This window comes from Coffea arabica, chromosome 4c (assembly GCF_036785885.1).
Source record: "Coffea arabica cultivar ET-39 chromosome 4c, Coffea Arabica ET-39 HiFi, whole genome shotgun sequence".
NCBI classification, from domain to species: domain Eukaryota; kingdom Viridiplantae; phylum Streptophyta; class Magnoliopsida; order Gentianales; family Rubiaceae; genus Coffea; species Coffea arabica.
In genome coordinates, this window is record NC_092316.1 from 34,764,034 (window position 1) to 34,782,984 (window position 18,951).

At 40.1% G+C, this 18,951-nt stretch overlaps 1 protein-coding gene across 1 annotated transcript; it reads right to left on the reverse strand.

Annotated features, from left to right (window-relative positions):
- Positions 1-6,138: 6,138 nt before the first annotated feature.
- LOC140004778 (uncharacterized) lies at positions 6,139-15,796 on the reverse strand. The gene is made up of 2 exons (XM_072044923.1): positions 15,114-15,796; positions 6,139-7,204 (listed from the first exon to the last, which is right to left on the reverse strand). The coding sequence occupies exons 1-2, from the start codon at positions 15,794-15,796 to the stop codon at positions 6,139-6,141; spliced, it is 1,749 nt and encodes a 582-aa protein (XP_071901024.1).
- Positions 15,797-18,951: the final 3,155 nt, after the last annotated feature.

Sequence of the window (18,951 nt, forward strand, 5' to 3'; positions counted from 1 at the left end):
TTTCTGCAACAAAAACTACAGCTCATGAAGTTTCGGCAATCAACCTCGTGCGACAGGTTTTCACAAATCTCTCAACTCAAAACTCAACCTCCAACTTTTATCGAAACTAATCATTTCCAGATGCGTGAGAGAGAATGGCAGAACCAAAAATGATGAAGATGTTCATGCAAACAAAGATATGAGCCAAGCTTTCAAAACATTTCTGCAACAAACATTTCTGCTGAAAGCTTTTCACAACGAATGCAATCTTCCTTTCATTCAAACATCCCTTAACAAAGTCAACCGAACCAAAAACTGGAATCAAAGCAGCAAGATAACAAAGCTTTCTCCCCACTTTTATCCTAGAACCTTGATGTTTATACTTCCAGAAAATTCAGCAAAACAAACGTACACAAGCTGTCCGCGTGCACTGCCGCAACAAGCAGAGAGCTTGCAAGTTTATTGCAGCAGATTTCATGCACAAAACTCAGCCAAACATAATTTAAACCCAGGCATCAAGATCATCAAACATTCCATACTTTGCAACATAGCACCTTTGGATTTAAGCGTAAAGAACATGCAAAGCTAGAAACTTTCTGTGACTTTAAGGTTCGTTATCCACATACAAATATTTCAAATCAGTCCCCCAACCAGCAAAACATGCATCTTATATCTATAACTAACCAAAAACAGCATAAAAGAAAGATATACAAACCCACAAAACAAAAGGGAAATCAGCAAACTAAAAGTCAGAAATTCAACTTGCCGAAGAAGCGTGCTATTTTTCTGGTTTTGTTCTTATTCCTCACATGGACATAAAAACAAACTCAAATAATAATCTATGACACCAGCTTACAGGAAAACCTAGACTTGCATCCCAAAACTCAGTCTGAAACAAAACGCCAACCAAAGTTGGAAACTTTAGGCAATTCTCTCTCGGCCAAGACACCAATATGCAAGATACCGACTCCTCACCCAAACTCCAGATTTTAGCAATACCCAAACAAGAACCATTAGCCATATTGAAGCCAGACCAGAACCAGTAATGACACAGAAATGCAAACAAATAACTAAAGGAAAGAGCTTTCAACTTTAAAGAAGAATTCGATACCTGAATCGAGGAATGGAGAAAGGGCTCGGATGATTCGGCCAAAACTTAATGGAAGAGCGATGATGATGACACAAATCCCTCTTCGTCCTCGCGGCTGAAAACCTTCTGGTTTACCTTTCCTTCCACAGTCAACAACCCTCTTAACAATCTTCCTTTTCTTTTCCACCTCCAAGCTTCCCGGATTTCCTAGCCTTTTCTTCCTCACGCGTAGGTTTCTGACTTTCTCCTCCCTTGTTTCCGCCACTTCTTTTCTTTTCTAGCCGGCCTTCTCTCTGGTTTCTCTCTACCCTCCAAACCTAGCCGCCCCTTTATCTCTTCAAACGTCACCTATATCTTCTCCCACGGTTGCTCCCCTTCAGATTTTTTCCGTTCCAATCCCCCCTTTCTATTTCTTTCTTTTTGCCGTTGCAAACCTCTCAGCCGCGGTTCCAAAACCTCTCCTTCAGCTCTCGGCTGTCTTTTCCTTTTATATATGGACCCTAAACTCTCAAACCCTCACCTCAAAGATGAGGATGAGAGTCAAGGTCTTCGGTAGACAGCTTAGGGCCATCCGATGCCAGCCCGAATCTCCCCTGAAGATGCCGCTGCATGCGGCTCTTTTCTTCTCCTTTTTTTTTCTCTTTTTTTTTTGAGATTAACAAAATTGATAAAAAAATAATTTAATTAACATTGGATAAAAATAAATAAACTAGAAACAACAAAGTGCAATTTCCGTTTTTCCTTTTTTTTTCATTTTCCATTTTTCATTGTTTTTTCCTTTTTCTTTTATTTCCAAATGATCCAAACAATTAATAAAAAACAAATTAAGTAAACTTGACTAAAAATAGGAAAATAAAACAAAAATGCTAATCTTAGTAATAATTCTTTTTGATTGATGATTTTCTTTTTTCATTAAATTTATGGATAAAATAAATGCTCGCAATACAATAAAAGACATGAAACAGGAAACAACCAAAATAAACCTAAAATTGAAACAAATAAATCTAAAATTAAACTAATAAAATAAATAGAATTCAAAACAAAAATTTGGTGTCTACAGTTTGCCCCTCTTTGTCTGAATTTTGGAAAAACTTGAGACAAAGAAGTAGACACCAAATACTTACCTGCATTATTCGGCTGCGAATGATTCCAACGATAGCCGCCCTTGAAACAAGGACTGACCTCTTTATCAAAATGTTGAAATGGGATTGACCCAAACAGGAATTTAAACGGGACTGACCCGAACAGCAATTTAAACGGGACTGACCCGAACAAAAATTTTAAACGGGACTGACCCGAACAGAAATGTAAAACGGGACTGACCCGAACATGAATTTAAAACGGGATAGACCCGAACAGGAAATTTAAAACGGGATTGACCCGAACAAGAAATTTAAAATCATGGGACTGGCCCGAATAAAATAAAATCATGGAGTGCTCACTAGTGGGACTGACCCACGGCTAGTGGCGGTGCAAAAGGAAATGCTTACTAGTGGGACTGACCCACGGCTAGTGGCAAAGAAAATGAAAATGCTGGTATGTATGAAGGAACTGTATAAGACTTGCTTGGAAAATTACCCAAAAACTTGCCCCAGTGTGATGAATTTGTCAGTGGGATTAAACCCAAGCCTGCCCAATGGGATGTTGGCGGCACGAAATCCAGGCCCAACGTGATCATGTTGGCGGCACGAAGTCCAGGCCCAACGTGATATTGGAATGTTGGCGGCATGAAATCCAGGCCCAACGTGGTGATCTTTGGAATGTTGGCGGCACGAAATCCAGGCCCAACTTGATATTTGGGATGTTGGCGGCACGAAGTCCAGGCCCAACGTGGTGATCTTTGGAATGTTGGTGGCACCAAGTCCAAGCCCAACTTGATATTTGGGATGTTGGCGGCACGAAATCCAGACCCAACGTGATCTTTGGAATGTTGGTGGCACCAAGTCCAAGCCCAACTTGATACTTGTGAGGTTGGCGGCACGAAATCCAGGCCCAAAGTGATGATGTTGGCGGCACGAAATCCAGGCCCAACGTGATCTTTGGAATGTTGGTGGCACCAAGTCCAAGCCCAACTTGATACTTGTGAGGTTGGCGGCACGAAATCCAGGCCCAACGTGATGATGTTGGCGGCACGAAGTCCAGGCCCAACGTGGTGATGTTGGCGGCACGATGTCCAGGCCCAACGTGATCTTTGGAATGTTGGTGGCACCAAGTCCAAGCCCAACTTGATACTTGTGAGGTTGGCGGCACGAAATCCAGGCCCAACGTGATGATGTTGGCGGCACGAAGTCCAGGCCCAACGTGGTGATGTTGGCGGCACGAAGTCCAGGCCCAACGTGATATTGGGAATGTTGGTGGCACCAAGTCCAAGCCCAACGTGATCCTTGTGAGGTTGGCGGCACGAAATCCAGGCCCAACATGATGATGTTGGCGGCACGAAGTCCAGGCCCAACGTGGTGATGTTGGCGGCACGAAGTCTAGGCCCAACGTGATATTGGAATGTTGGCGGCATGAAATCCAGGCCCAACGTGGTGTTTGGGGTAAAACCCAATCCTGCCATTCAATTGGTCAAGAAATTGAACGTGAATGTCACGAAAGTGGGGAATAGGAGGGTACGCGGCAGACGCTGAAATTTCGCCAAAAAAGACAACAAGAATTTAAAAGTTGAGATGTGAAATTGATTTCTTCAAGAAATAAGAAGTTAAACCTAATTTTTGATTGATTTTTTTTAAAAAAAAACTTTACAAGAAATAATTTTGCCCCAGTCTCCACCAATTATTGTGCAACCGATCATTTGATTTGCATTATGGCAGGGTTGCTCCTCCTTAAAACTTTGATTCGCTTCTTCTTTGGTCCGATCCCCTCAGTCATATAAAAATTCTTGGGCGACATTTCTCAATTCAAAAAGTTGCTCCAGTTTCGTCCTTTGAAACGCGTATGAATCTGCAAAAGAAAGAACAAATAATGCCACCACCATTCGATCTATTCCTCCTTCAAGAAATGTGTAAACATGAGTACTTTGATGTTTTCCCCTTGATACTTTGAAAACTCAACTTTGCTCTGTGATCTGATCAAATTCCATTGATTTTCAATGCGAATAAGGCCCTTGGTATCCAGGGATTTTCGATAAATCAGGGGGATTGCCAGCCGACGAGACTAAAGAGATAAATAAGACCATGAAACCGATGAAAGAATACTCTATTTACACAAAAAAAAATGACAAAAACTTCTGTAACATGAAAACAATCATTTATTGAAAGAAAATTAATTTTAAAGAAATGAATCTATAATTTCAACAAATTACGCTTGAAAAACCAAAGTATTCCGATTTCAAACAAAATGCCACGCTTGACCCTTTAGATATCATCTGCCCTGAGTTCAATGTCGGCAACAGAAAAATCATAATGCGAGGAGGAATCCCAAATGAACCGAATCACCAGCTTTCTAATTCCAATCTCACTTTTCTCATGAAACTCTACCTTAGCGCCCCTTCAGGTTTTCACTAAGGCCATTCCCACTTTTTCTTTTTCCTTTCTTTTCCTTTTTCTTTTTTTCTTTTCATTTTTCATTCTTTTTGTTTTTTTTTCTCTTTCTTTTCTTTTCTTCTTCTCTTTTCCTTTTCTTTTCAAAGGTCCCCTTTTCGGATTTTCACTTGATGAACAAATCTTGCCAATAGCCTTTATCAACTCAAAAAAAATGTGTTTTAAGAAATAATGGCATCAGTGCGACAACCCCTTCCCTTACAACATGAGTGAAGGCGTATTGACATCATTTGCCATGTGACTTAGAAAATTTCCTTAAAAGGGGTAATGCCAAGAACGGAAGCCAGGACTTTTTGGCTTTTGTAATGGGGTCTGGTGAGGTGCTAGGAAAGGTTAAAGGTTGAAGGCAGACTTCAAAAAGTTGTTCAAATGATCTGAGATCGCATTTTCATGTTAACCCTATTTAGGGTTAAACCAAAACTTGTCCCAGTCTATTTTCAACTGAGATTCTTTGTTCTTTCATTTTCTCCCTTTTTCATCCATCTTTTGAAAATTTGCCCCAGTTTATGCTCAATGGAGGCTTTTCTCTTTCATTTTCTTTCATCTTTTGATTTTTCGACCTTCTGCCATTCTTTTGAATTTTTCACAAAATTTGCCCCAGTTTATACTCAACTGAGGTTCTTTTTCTTCTTTTGATTTTGTTGCTGTATCGCTTTTCACTTCTTGGGACTTTTCTTTCTTTTTCAACTCAGCTTTGCCCCGATGTGGGGTTTGCGATTCTCAGGGGTTGCCAAATGAAGTATTTTATTCTGAAGGCTCAAAAGGGATAACTAGGGATATAATGTCTTAATGGGAAAAGAAGAGGGCCTGACTTTCATTCCGTTCTTCGCATTAACTCTAAAAGAAAACTTTCGTTTATCAAATGAAAATTTCTTACACATCTCCGAATTGATTGGCTGAGGGAACAAGTGCTCCACCAGGCGATACCTTTTTGATGATAAGAGCACCTCAACAATTTGCGGCAAACTCTCCTTTTGGCTTCATTTTGTACTGATAAAAATCACCTTAATGCTTTGCCTTCTCGTCTGAATGGTCATGATTTGACCCTTTAGTGGTAATCACAGACCAATCCTCTTGATCATATTGACCACGATGGACTGTGTTCAACTGCTTCTTATTCCTAATCTTGATCCCGATTCGGCTTGGACTTCTTTTATTCCATTCAGGCTTCTTTGAAACATTTTCGGATGCCTCTTCCCCACTCATCTCATTTTGAAATTCACATTCACATTTATGAGATCACTGCCATCAAATTTCTGAACAGTGATATCTAAAGGGTCAGACGGTTTTATTCTGCGCCATCTGAAAAGAATGTGTAAGTCACAATATATAAAACTGTACATTTTATTGAAAAACCAGACTTAATATCATGGAACGTGTCTTTAGCAGTCACTTGATTGAAAACTATTTACAAAAAACATATTTAAACAAAAGACACATGTATGAACGATTTTCATTTGTTTTAACAAAAACAACTCCCCAAATTTATCAAAAGGAACCTCACTAATTCAGCCATTTCCAGGATTTTCAGATTTCTTCATTGGGGTTGGATGCCTCAAAGACGTCCTTGTGTTCGGGAAAGGGATTTGTATTTATGCTCGGTCCTTGTTCACCATTTTTCCTTAGCACTATTTCTCCGACTTCGATCATATCCTGGATTTTATGTTTCAATGCCCGACAATCGTTGGTGGAATGCCCGGGAGCTCCAGAATGATAAGCGCAGACTGTTTGAGGGTCATAGTCAGATGGAAAGTGCTTAGAATAGATCTTAGGAGGTATAACGCCAATTTTCCCGGCAGCTTTCAATTGCTCATATAATTGGTCAATAGACCGACCTAGATTGGTGAAGGTTCGGTATGGCGTTGAATTTTGGGTGTCACTGGTTTGTTGGTAGTAGTAATTTGGGCTAAGGGGTGGAATAGGTCTTGGGCTAAAATGAGGGCGAGGTCTAGTTTGGGGATTTGGTTGTGGATTTTGAAAGGGTGGTGTGAGTAAATTTGGTCGAAGTCGAGAATGGTTAATGGTAGTATGGTGGATAGGACGGGAGTTTGGGTAGTATGGATAGGGTGATGAATAAACAAGGCGATTTGAAAATCTAGGTCTGGCCGAGGGGCCCTGATCCCTAACAAAAGCAGTTTCCTCTTCTTTTCCTTTAAATTGGGATTTCTTCCCACTGTTATTTTGGCCTTGCAGAGCCTCTAGTTGCATCTTCAATGTTGACACATTAACAATTTTTTCGGCCTTCACAAACTCATCAAATTCTTCCAATTTATTGATAATTTCAGCAAAGGAACACCCAGTCATTCGAAATTTTTCCTCAAAATAGGGCGGGTCATGAGCTTTGATGAACGTACGAACAATCTCATTTTCAGTCATGGGAGGCTCCACTTTGGCAGCTAATTTTCTCCATCTCTTCGCATATGTCTTGTGGTCCTCGGATGGTTTCCTCTTGGTTCCCTCCAATGTGGTCCTCGTTGGAGCCAGCTCGAAATTGTATTCGTATTGCCTTACAAAAGCGGTTGATAAGTCCAGCCACGTCCTCATATCCTCGGGTTTCAAATTGGAATACCAGTCCAGTGCATCACCTTCTAAGCTTTCAGGAAACAAACGAACTGGTAGATTGTGAGAACCCATAATTTTTCCAATTTCTAGGTTTTATTATATTTCTAGGTTTTCTTATTTTCAATGATTTGTTTTCTGCACTTTCTGTATCCGAAAAATTTTCTAGATAAATTTTATGAGTAAATATAATTTTTAGATGATTTTTCTAGTATTGAATAGGTTTTGAGAAATTAAGAGTGAATACTGGACGTGGGACCCACTAGTGCGAAAAGTTCGGAAAAATTCGGCCAACTATTTTAAGTTTTGGATATTGGATTTAATTTACCAGGAGTTAAGGGATAAGTAGAGGATGTTATTTGGATTGGTGTGAGAGGGAACAAAGAGATAGAGATTCATTAATTAGGTGACAAGTGTCACCATTTGATTGGGCTACCTTAAGACTTTCTTACCATTGACTTAAATAACAAAAAATGACCCAAATATCTTCCAAAAATCTTCAAGAAGAGCCGGCCCTCTCAAGCTTTCTTTCTCTCTCTCTTATTCCAAGTACAAGGAAGAAAACACTTCAATCTTGCTCCAAATCATCAAAACTAACCATCCAACCTTGAAATTACTCCATAAAACCTCTTCAATTAGAGTTAGTAAGTGGATTTGTGGAGTTATTTGAGAGGTTAAGGTGACCCATAGCTCTCTCTCTCTTGTTTTAAAGGTAAGTCATGAAGTACCACTCTCCTCCCTCTAATGATGCTTAATTGATGCTTAGTGGTGGTATAAGGTGCCACTTTATGGATTATATTGCGATTTTTGGTTGAATTGATGAACTTTTGTAATTTTTGGGGATTTTTCTGTTTTAATATGAGTATGATTGTGTGGCTATATATGATGATTGGAAATGGTATATAATGATTCTAGAAGGTGGAAAAAGTGGAAGATTGCAAGTAATTTCTGTTTTGGAAGAAATCTGGAAAATTAGGATTCCTTGGTTCTTCATTCTGTCCGAAATTTTAGGTCATAGATAGAGGCCGAATTGGCCTTAGCTCAAAACATTGAAGTTGTAGGGAATGACATTTTAGAGGTGGCTACAAAATTTCAGGTCAATCGGAATAGTGTGGAATGAGATAAGTCGAAATTACTATTGCTGTTCTGGTTTTACCCGAAATTGAGATTTGCAACTGTAATTGGGTGTTTTGGTCTGGATTGCTTCCGAATTGGTTGTTTAGGCCTTCTGATGAAATTTATCCCTGTTTCTTAGCTTTCATCTGGTTTTGGAATTTCTGGATTTGGACTTGTAGAGCCTGAGTTATGATGTTTCCCGCTAGAATGCGTTTTGGTGAATCTGTTTTACGTTTTTGATGTGGTATCTTGCATTTTTGACCTGTTTGTACTCAAAACTGGGTTGAGTGACCTTCTGTGATGTTGTAGCCCTGTCCTTTAGCTTCGAAATGGTGGATCTTACACCTTCATCCGATAATTCTAGGGCATTTGGTGCCATTACCGCAAAAAGAGGTCAGAAACTGTTTTTTCAAGGCCAAAGCTAATTGCATTTCCAAATTTTCTGGTTTTCTCTAATGTTTGTATATGTTTATGGAACCCTATTGGGGTCATATTTGGCATTGATTTATGATTCGTTATCGAGTCTCATTGTACTTGTTTACATGTTTTAAGGCTTACTCTTATTCCGGTCATTTCCTAGCTAACTTTTGTACTTGTACTACTTTGAGCCTAGTGAACGGCTTTTGGGAAATGAGATGAATTTTGTGTGAGATGTTGGGACTGATTTGAGGAAATAATGAAGTCATGATGGCTGGAAAATAGGTAAAAACAAGGGATATGCTGCCGAAAGTTTACTTGAAGGCTAGTTGGATTTACTTGTGATTTAAGCAAAGGGCTTTTGGGTTGTTTGCGCCTAGGTCTTCATGTTACCTTTTCGTTTCCAAGAAAATCATGTTTTCCACCCTTGCATTAGTATTTATTTGGCAAGGCATATGACGTGTTGTCGAGCCTCACTTGTGCATTCCGTTTACTCGATTTTGGATACGAAACCTTCAATTAGTTTACTTTGATTATTTTAGGGTTTCTTGGCGATTAAGGCCAATCTGAAGTGAAAACTTTTGAAGTTGAGCCGGTGAATGTACCACTCCCCTCCATTGCTGTTTAACTTGATTTCTGCTCTGCAATCTGTTTAATTTGTTTGAGACAAGGGTGTACTTTATCACACTCGTTCTCTTGTCTGTTCATATGTCAATTTTGGTGTCAATCTGAATCTGTATCTGTATCTGTATCTGTTCGGACGTCGTTTGGAAACTTGTAACCAACGACCTTTCTGTGACCTATGAGCTCAAATCCTGTGGCTAAATTGTTCGAGTCGGGCCGGCAAGGGCCTGGACGATTAGATAACGAACCACGGTAGTCTGTTCGGGGATTTTTGGGTATTGAGACCTTTGATTCCGGTATACTCGAGTATTACCTTTTCTGTTTCTGTTGAGGTGAGCGGGCCCGGTAAAGGGGTGTTTGGTGGACGGAATTCGGTGTAAAGAGGGGTCTACGGACGCGTTGGTTCTATATACGTTGACGGAGAGTCAACTGGTTTGGATCAAGTACTGCGCTGGAAATTTGGCTCCTGAGAGCCACCCGTATCCTTCTGATTTGAATCATTGGTTCCTTTGCTTTACATCTGGCATGTGTACTTGATTTGCTAAACGTGAAATGCCAACATGTTATTGCTATCTGTTTGGTACCTCATTGAGCGCAAGCTCACCCCTTTCTGTTCCCTTTTGTTTTCCTTACAGGAAAATAAACACTTTTGGACTGGATTTGACAAAAGGCTGCCAAATTGAGCTAGTTGAACATATCTTATGTATAGCTCATGTATTAAAATCCTAAATATACTTTTGGGGCATTTTCTCTTTTGATTTGGCAAACCGTGTATATATATTAACTTTTGAAAACTTTTGTATGTCATTTTGATTTGTAAACGCTAAAGTTCAGATGTGAATGTTTGTTAGCTATTTCGGTTGGGTTCTGACGGGTCGGTTACTATTCATGGCCGACTCCGGATTTTATTTTTTTTATTTTGGGTTATTTTACCATTTTGTCTTGTTTACGCTCGTTTGTAAGTTCCGGATCGCAATAGATAGCTCTAGTCTGCATCGTTAGTCCTGGCGAGAGCTGGGCAGGCGACCCGCCAAACCCTCTGGTTCGCCTTAGGGGGAGGTGGGGCCGTCACAGGTGGTATCAGAGCCTGCTTCGCGTGGTCTCTGCGCGGAGTGAGCCTGGACTAAGTGGTGGATAGGTATGAAGGATTAAGTGCTCGTTCGAGCCTAAGCTCTGAATTGTGAATGTTTTAGGCCTTAAATCTTTTCCGTGGTAATTGAGGACCATAGATAGGTACGTCTGGTAGGAATTTCGATTGTAGATGATTTACTCTTGGGACTGGCCAGCTCGAGAGGTGAATTGTCTTATTTCGGATTCTTGTGCCTGAGTACTCCAGAGTTGAAACGGTGTTAAGTATGTGAGATTTGCATTTTGGGAACATGAATAGGCTTTGTTTGGCTGGAATGAGTCCATGAGGTTATTGGATATCTAGTTTGCATGGTAAATGACGTGAGGGATCGGACAGGGTTATTTTAGTTGTGTCTGGGACTATATCGCCTTTACTCTTGATTTGCTTTGATACCGCTATGACATAACAGTGGTTTGAGTATTGTGCATAGGATTATCTGTCTAATTTGGCATGTATTGGTGTATTTGATTAACCGTTTTCTTGATACAAGGTGTGTTATATGTGCATATGTAATTGGTGTGCTAGAATTCGATTACTTTTGTCACTTTACTGTATTTATGCATTGAATTACCTTGGGGAAAGGGGAAAAAAAAGAGAGAAAAAAAATATATAAATATATATATATGTAAGGAATATGCAGTCGTGGACGTGGTCGTGGCCGTGGAACTAAGCGAGGCCAGGAATCAAGAGAAGAAAATGGAAACAATAACTGGACGAGGACCGAGAATGCCACTTGTACTTAGGAATGTATTATGACCCATTGTTTTGCCTGACAGGCTAGTATCCGAATTCCAGCACTTCCGTAAGATGACACATTGGGTTGATCCGTATCAGGAAATTTCGGTTCTCCGAGATGAAATAGAGGTTCAAAGGAGGCTGACCGAGTACTGGGAAAGGCAATGGAAGCAAGAGTATTCGGAGAAACTTGAGCTCTTACACCAAAACATGGAGTTAAAGAGGAAATACGAAGAGATTTCCAAGGAGACCGTAGCAATGGCACAAGGTAATACTTCTATGGGGACGCCAGAGGAAGCTCAAAGGACGGGAACTGCAAGGCCACAATTGAAGATCTTCCATGCAAAGAAAAAGGGTAAAGCTGGTAGATCATTTGCTAAGAAGGGCCGTGGAACGGGTGGTGTGATAATTTGTGGATATTGTAGAAAATCCAATCATATTGAAATGGATTGTTGGAAAAAGGGGAAGGAGATGTCTGCACTGTGGGAGCGCCGAGCATCTGATTGCTAATTGCCCGGGGTTTATTGCACGAAAAGAAAGGAACCAGCAGCCAACCAAGACCGACCCTGGACCGTCAAGTGGCGAAGGGACTAAAATGAAGAACCTCATTTCTTCTGACTCTGAAGACGGAGAAGGTACAGGCCATTGGTTACTTTAAATTTTGAAGAGAAAATTTCGAGGGCGAAATTTCTTTAAGGGGGAGAGAGTGTGAGAACCCGTAATTTTTCCAATTTCTAGGTTTTATTATATTTCTAGGTTTTCTTATTTTCAATTATTTGTTTTCTGCACTTTCTGTATCCGGAAAATTTTCTAGATAAATTTTATGAGTAAATATAATTTTTAGATGATTTTTCTAGTATTGAATAGGTTTTGAGAAATTAAGAGTGAATACTGGACGTGGGACCCACTAGTGCGAAAAGTTCGGAAAAATTCGGCCAACTAGGTTAAGTTTTGGATACTGGATTTGATTTACCAGGTGTTAAGGGATAAGTAGAGGATGTTATTTGGATTGGTGTGAGAGGGAACAAAGAGATAGAGATTCATTAATTAGGTGGCAAGTTTCACCATTTGATTGGGCTACCTTAAGACTTTCTTACCATTGACTTAAATAACCAAAAATGACCCAAATATCTTCCAAAAATCTTCAAGAAGAGCCGGCCCTCTCAAGCTTTCTTTCTCTCTCTCTTATTCCAAGTACAAGGAAGAAAACACTTCAATCTTGCTCCAAATCATCAAAACTAACCATCCAACCTTGAAATTACTCCATAAAACCTCTTCAATTAGAGTTAGTAAGTGGATTTGTGGAGTTATTTGAGAGGTTAAGGTGACCCATAGCTCTCTCTCTCTTGTTTTAAAGGTAAGTCATGAAGTACCACTCTCCTCCCTCTAATGATGCTTAATTGATGCTTAGTAGTGGTATAAGGTGCCACTTTATGGATTATATTGCGATTTTTGGTTGAATTGATGAACTTTTGTAATTTTTGGGGATTTTTCTGTTTTAATATGAGTATGATTGTGTGGCTATATATGATGATTGGAAATGGTATATAATGATTCTAGAAGGTGGAAAAAGTGGAAGATTGCAAGTAATTTCTGTTTTGGAAGAAATCTGGAAAATTAGGGTTCCTTGGTTCTTCATTCTGTCCGAAATTTTAGGTCATAGATAGAGGCCGAATTGGCCTTAGATCAAAATATGAAAGTTGTAGGGAATGACATTTTAGAGGGGCTACAAAATTTCAGGTCAATCGGAGTAGTGTGGAATGAGATAAGTTGAAATTACTATTGCTGTTCTGGTTTTACCCGAAATTGAGATTTGCGACTGTAATTGGGTGTTTTGGTCTGGATTGCTTCCGAATTGGTTGTTGAGGCCTTATGATGAAATTTATCCCTGTTTCTTAGCATTTAGCTGGTTTTGGAATTTCTGGATTTGGACTTGTAGAGCCTGAGTTATGATGTTTCCGCTAGAATGCGTTTTGGTGAATCTGTTTTACGTTTTTGATGTGGTATCTTGCATTTTTGACCTGTTCGTACTCAAAACTGGGTTGAGTGACCTTCTGTGATGTTGTAGCCCTGTCCTTTAGCTTCAAAATGGTGGGTCTTACACCTTCATACAATAATTCTAGGGCATTTGGTGCCATTACCGCAAAAAGAGGTCAAAAACTGTTTTTTCAAGGCCAAAGCTAATTGCATTTCCGAATTTTCTGGTTTTCTCTAATGTTTGTATATGTTTATGGAACCCTATTGGGGTCATATTTGGCATTGATTTATGATTCGTTATCGAGTCTCATTGTACTTGTTTACATGTTTTAAGGCTTACTCTTATTCCGGTCATTTCCTAGCTAACTTTTGTACTTGTACTACTTTGAGCCTTGTGAACGGCTTTTGGGAAATGAGATGAATTTTGTGTGAGATGTTGGGACTGATTTGAGGAAATAATGAAGCCATGATGGCTGGAAAATAGGTAAAAACAAGGGATATGCTGCCGAAATTTTACTTGAAGGCTAGTTGGATTTACTTGTGATTTGAGCAAAGGGCTTTTGGGTTGTTTGCGCCTAGGTCTTCATGTTACCTTTTCATTTCCAAGAAAATCATGTTTTCCACCCTTGCATTAGTATTTATTTGGCAAGGCGTACGACGTGTAGTCGAGCCTCACTTGTGCATTCCGTTTACTCGATTTTGGATACGAAACCTTCAATTAGTTTACTTTGATTATTTTAGGGTTTCTTGGCGATTAAGACCAATCTGAAGTGAAAACTTTTGAAGTTGAGCCGGTGAGTGTACCACTCCCCTCCATTACTGTTTAACTTGATTTCTGCTCTGCAATCTGTTTAATTTGTTTGAGACGAGGGTGTACTTTATCACACTCGTTCTCTTGTCTGTTCATATGTCAATTTTGGTGTCAATCTGAATCTGTATCTGTATCTGTATCTGTATCTGTTCGGACGTCGTTTGGAAACTCGTAACCAACGACCTTTCTGTGACCTATGAGCTCAAATCCTGTGGCTAAGTTGTTCGAGTCGGGCCGGCAAGGGCCTGGACGGTTAGATAACGAACCACGGTAGTCTGTTCGGGGATTTTTGGGTATTGAGACCTTTGATTCCGGTATACTCGAGTATTACCTTTTCTGTTTCTGTTGAGGTGAGCGGGCCCGGTAAAGGGGTGTTTGGTTGACGGAATTCAGTGTAAAGAGGGGTCTACGGACGCGTTGGTTCTATATACGTTGACGGAGAGTCAACTGGTTTGGATCAAGTACTGCGCTGGAAATTTGGCTCCTGAGAGCCACCCGTATCCTTCTGATTTGAATCATTGGTTCCTTTGCTTTACATCTGGCATGTGTACTTGATTTACGAAACGTGAAATGCCATGATGTTATTGCTATCTGTTTGGTACCTCATTGAGCGCAAGCTCACCCCTTTCTGTTCCCTTTTGTTTTCCTTACAGGAAAATAAACACTTTTGGACTGGATTTGACAAAAGGCTGCCAAATTGAGCTAGTTGAACATATCTTATGTATAGCTCATGTATTAAAATCCTAAATATACTTTTGGGGCGTTTTCTCTTTTGATTTGGCAAACCGTGTATATATATTAACTTTTGAAAACTTTTGTATGTCATTTTGATTTGTAAACGCTAAAGTTCAGATGTGAATGTTTGTTAGCTATTTCGGTTGGGTTCTGACGGGTCGGTTACTATTCATGGCCGACTCCGAATTTCATTTTTTTTATTTTGGATTATTTTACCATTTTGTCTTGTTTACGCTCGTTTGTAAGTTCCGGATCGCAATAGATAGCTCTAGTCTGCATCGTTAGTCCTGGCGAGAGCTGGGCAGGCGACCCACCAAACCCTCTGGTTCGCCTTAGGGGGAGGTAGGGCCGTCACATAGATTCTCGTCATCTATTGGCTTGCCCAACTTGTTGGCAAACATTCGGAGGTGTGTCTTGGGGTTGCCCGTTCCATCATACTTGCTAAACTTGGGCGTTTTGAAACCCATGGGCAATTGCATATCCGAAAATAGGCACAGCTCGTTGTAGTCTAACCCTCCTTGTTTGTTCAAACCTTGGCTTTTCCTTATGAACTCCTCAAACCGATCCAATCGCTTTAGCAAATTCTTATCCACTAGTGCGGATGACTCCCCGGCTTCAACTTTCCCTTGAACAGCGGTATTTAGGGTGAATGGCTCAGCGGTAGAGTAATAATAAGGTCCCTGTGGCTCGAATGGCATGCTCATAGTAATTGGCGGATAATTTTGGGGAATTTGGACATGAGGAGGGTTAGTTTGGATGTAAGGCACATAAGCAGGTTGTAGGCCATGAGTGGGATAAGTAAAGACTTCCTCAGGTGGGTTTATGACTTGTGAAGTAACAGAGGTTTGAATATAAGGTAAAAATATGGGTTGAGGTTCAGATTGGCCAGGAGGTAGGGGCTCATGTTGTTCACCGCTAGCACCACTAGCTACCAATTGATCGATTACTCGCCGTTGGGCCATCATTCCAACGCTCAGCTCATTAAATCGGTTTAGAACTTCACGCAGTTGAGCTCCCAGATTTGTCAAGTCAGTAGGTGATGTAGTTGCGGGCCTATCAGATGATTCTGGATGGGTACTCATGTTTACACTATCTCTTGAAGCTCGGTTACGCGATCGGGTGATAATGGGGCTTTTTCGGGTAGCTATATACTACCTGAGAATGTAGGAAAACCCTTATTAGATACCCTTCTTGATTGACTGCTGTCAAAAAGAAAAGAAAAAGGAAAAAGGAAAAGACAGGAGTTAGTAACAATTAAAGTAATTCGGATGCATGTCCTATGGGGGAACCCTTTTTGTGCCGAGGGTAGGCCTAGAATGAAAATGCAATCCTCTGAGGTAGGCACTATACCATACCTGATGGATCTGATCAATTCATTGAGTGAAAAATGATTTTGAAAATTTGGTCAATTGGATTGACGAGAGACACTTGTCAAAATGAGGTAAACATCCGAATGGATTGATCACTTTTGATCGATACAAGAATTTGCAAAAATGCACGGGTTTGACCTTGACGAACTCCTATCGAAGAGACTGGAATTCGTTTGACAAAATTTCCTCAGTAAAGCGCGGGTCAAAACCCCAACTGATCAAATGGCTGGATGCAGTGGATGGTTTTCTCAAAACCGACTAGGTTTCCCAATTTGAATTCGATCTTGAAACTCTAATTGGTCGAACGGGTTGAATGAAATTGACCATTTATTTAAAATCGATCGGATTACCCTAAAAAGGGAAACGGGTCAAATGAATTGAGTGACATTTAAAAACTTACTCAAAATTGACCGAATCATCCTAAAAAAGGAACTTGATCGAATGAAATTGAGAATTTTATTCAAAATGGACCGGATCATCCTAAAAAATGAAATTGGTTAAATGAATTGAATGAAATCAAGAATTTATTCAAAATTGACCAGATCGCCCTAAGAGGGTAAACTGGTCAAATGAATCGGACGAAATTGATGATTTATCGAAAATCGACAAAATTGCCCTAACTAATCAAATGAATTGAATGAAATTGGTGATTTATTCAAAAATCGACTAGATTGCCCTAAAAATGAATGAATTGGCCAAATGAAATGAAGATTTATTTAAAAATCGGCCAGATGACCCTAAAAGGGTAAGTTGATCAAATGAATTGAAGGCAAATTGATAAAAATAGATTGGATGAAATTGATGAATGAAATGATCCAATGGATTGAATGGAATTGGAAGCTTATTAAAAAATCAAGCTATCCACTGATAGTTTCAAAAAATTCATTGCGATGCATTAGTCTATGAGCCTTCTAAAATCAAATTTTGGCCTCAATTTATTTATCGTCTCAATAGAAGGAATCATTTGTGAATTTCTTCAAATTAATGTCCTTTATGCAAGGGAATTTTACCAATTTTGATAAAATGGCCAAAAGGTGATTATTAGATGCTCATATTCCTAAGATCGCTTTATGAAAATGATCGGATCCTACCTTACCTTGTGCACTACCCCTTTGGATGGTACAAAATGTAAACGTGCAAGTCTCCTTGGATTAAGTATCCGAGACACAGGGCGATTTATTCCTAGTACGGGATCCCCTAAATGGCATTCCCTTCTAAGGCGGATGCATGATGCCAGTTTATTAAAGCAATAAAACATGCGATTTAAAGAAAAACGTGCTCTAAGGAGCCCTTTATACGCCAGGGTAGGCCTAAAAATGACATGCCATTATTAATTTATGAATGAAATATACCGAAATTTCTAAACGTGCAATAACCTATCTATAAGGGTAGGTCCTAAAAGAGGATCGTGCCAGACCTCTTATTTCCTAACGTTTGTGAATGCAAAAGACAGGAGACAAGGAAAGTTAGTTCAACACATAATCACATAACACGTTGGACAATTAGATGATATAAAAGCAACAAAGCAATAAGGAAAGAGAGTGGGATCCCTCCCTCATGAATGGTGTCCCTAATAGGGTAAGGTCGACTCTACCCTAGGCAATTCTAAAATGGATGCATGAGGTTTGGCTCACTAATGCATCTAGACTCGATAAGCTTAGGTCCCCGAGCCTTCAGACTTGGAAACCAAAGGTCATCACTCCCAAGGTTCCTTGTCGGTGGCTCGAGCGATTCCCCAGACATTGCTACGCACACGTCGTGTCACGGCCACATGTCTGAGTGAATCTAAAGAAATCCTCAACCTTCGACTAAAAACTAAAGGCTATTAACCCAAAGTTTAAAGTGGAAGATTGAGTGACCCCTCGGATCATGCTACACACACGTCGTGTCATGATCACATGTCCAAGTGGGTCGCCTAAAATCCTAATAGGGTGGAGTGGCGTGACAAGCCACTAAAAGAAAAATAAATGAGGGGTGAAAAATTAAAGCGTATGCACGTATGCTAGTGCTCGTTTGGAGGGGAGGGATCGAGAACCAACGCGAGGCTCTAAGTTGATGTCCCCCACCCAAATGCAATGCAAAGCGCGGAATCACATACATAAACCATTCATCCATCAAAACAATCGTATGCCAAATGGGTAAGTGAGTGAGTTGATACGCGCGAAATGCAAAAATCCTAAAAAGGAAAAATGCAACCCTAATATCCAAATGCTATGCATAAAAAGGGTAGAAAACGGAAAAGAATGGCTAAATCAAATGCTTGGACCCACTTAGGAATTCCCCAGTGGAGTCGCCAAGTTGTCGCGCCCCACTTTTTGATGTTGGTGTGAGTAGTGTGTGTGGTGTGTGTGAACGTGTGTAGAAGTGAAAGAAAAGACCGTGGGATTGTGAAATGCGACGGTTTTGGTCAAGTAAAGTTCAAAAGGGTTTTTTGTATGAAAAAATGGAGTCGCCACTTGGTATAGAGTTAGGGTGTACCAAGTCACCCAAAAATGATTTTTGTTTTTGAATAAAAAAAGTAAACAAACCCTTTTTGAAAACTTTTAGGTCTACGTAACCAAAGAAAGGGATCGGGGGTCACGTTTGGTAAGGGAGAAGGCAAAGGCGGAGCCTATGGCACTCCCTTACCCTAGCCAAAGCTAGTTGCGTGACTTAACCCAACTTTTCCTAATTTTTCTACCCAAGGTATGTATCGCGTGTTGGATATGACTATATGAATGCAAAAACCTATACCTAGGGGGACATGGGGGAAATTTCTCTTCAAAGGTTGAGTGGTGCCAATCACATTAATTGTGAAGCCTAATAATGATCCTTTGGAGAGGTCACACATAATCCTAAATGACGTAAAAATGAGTGGAATGCATGCC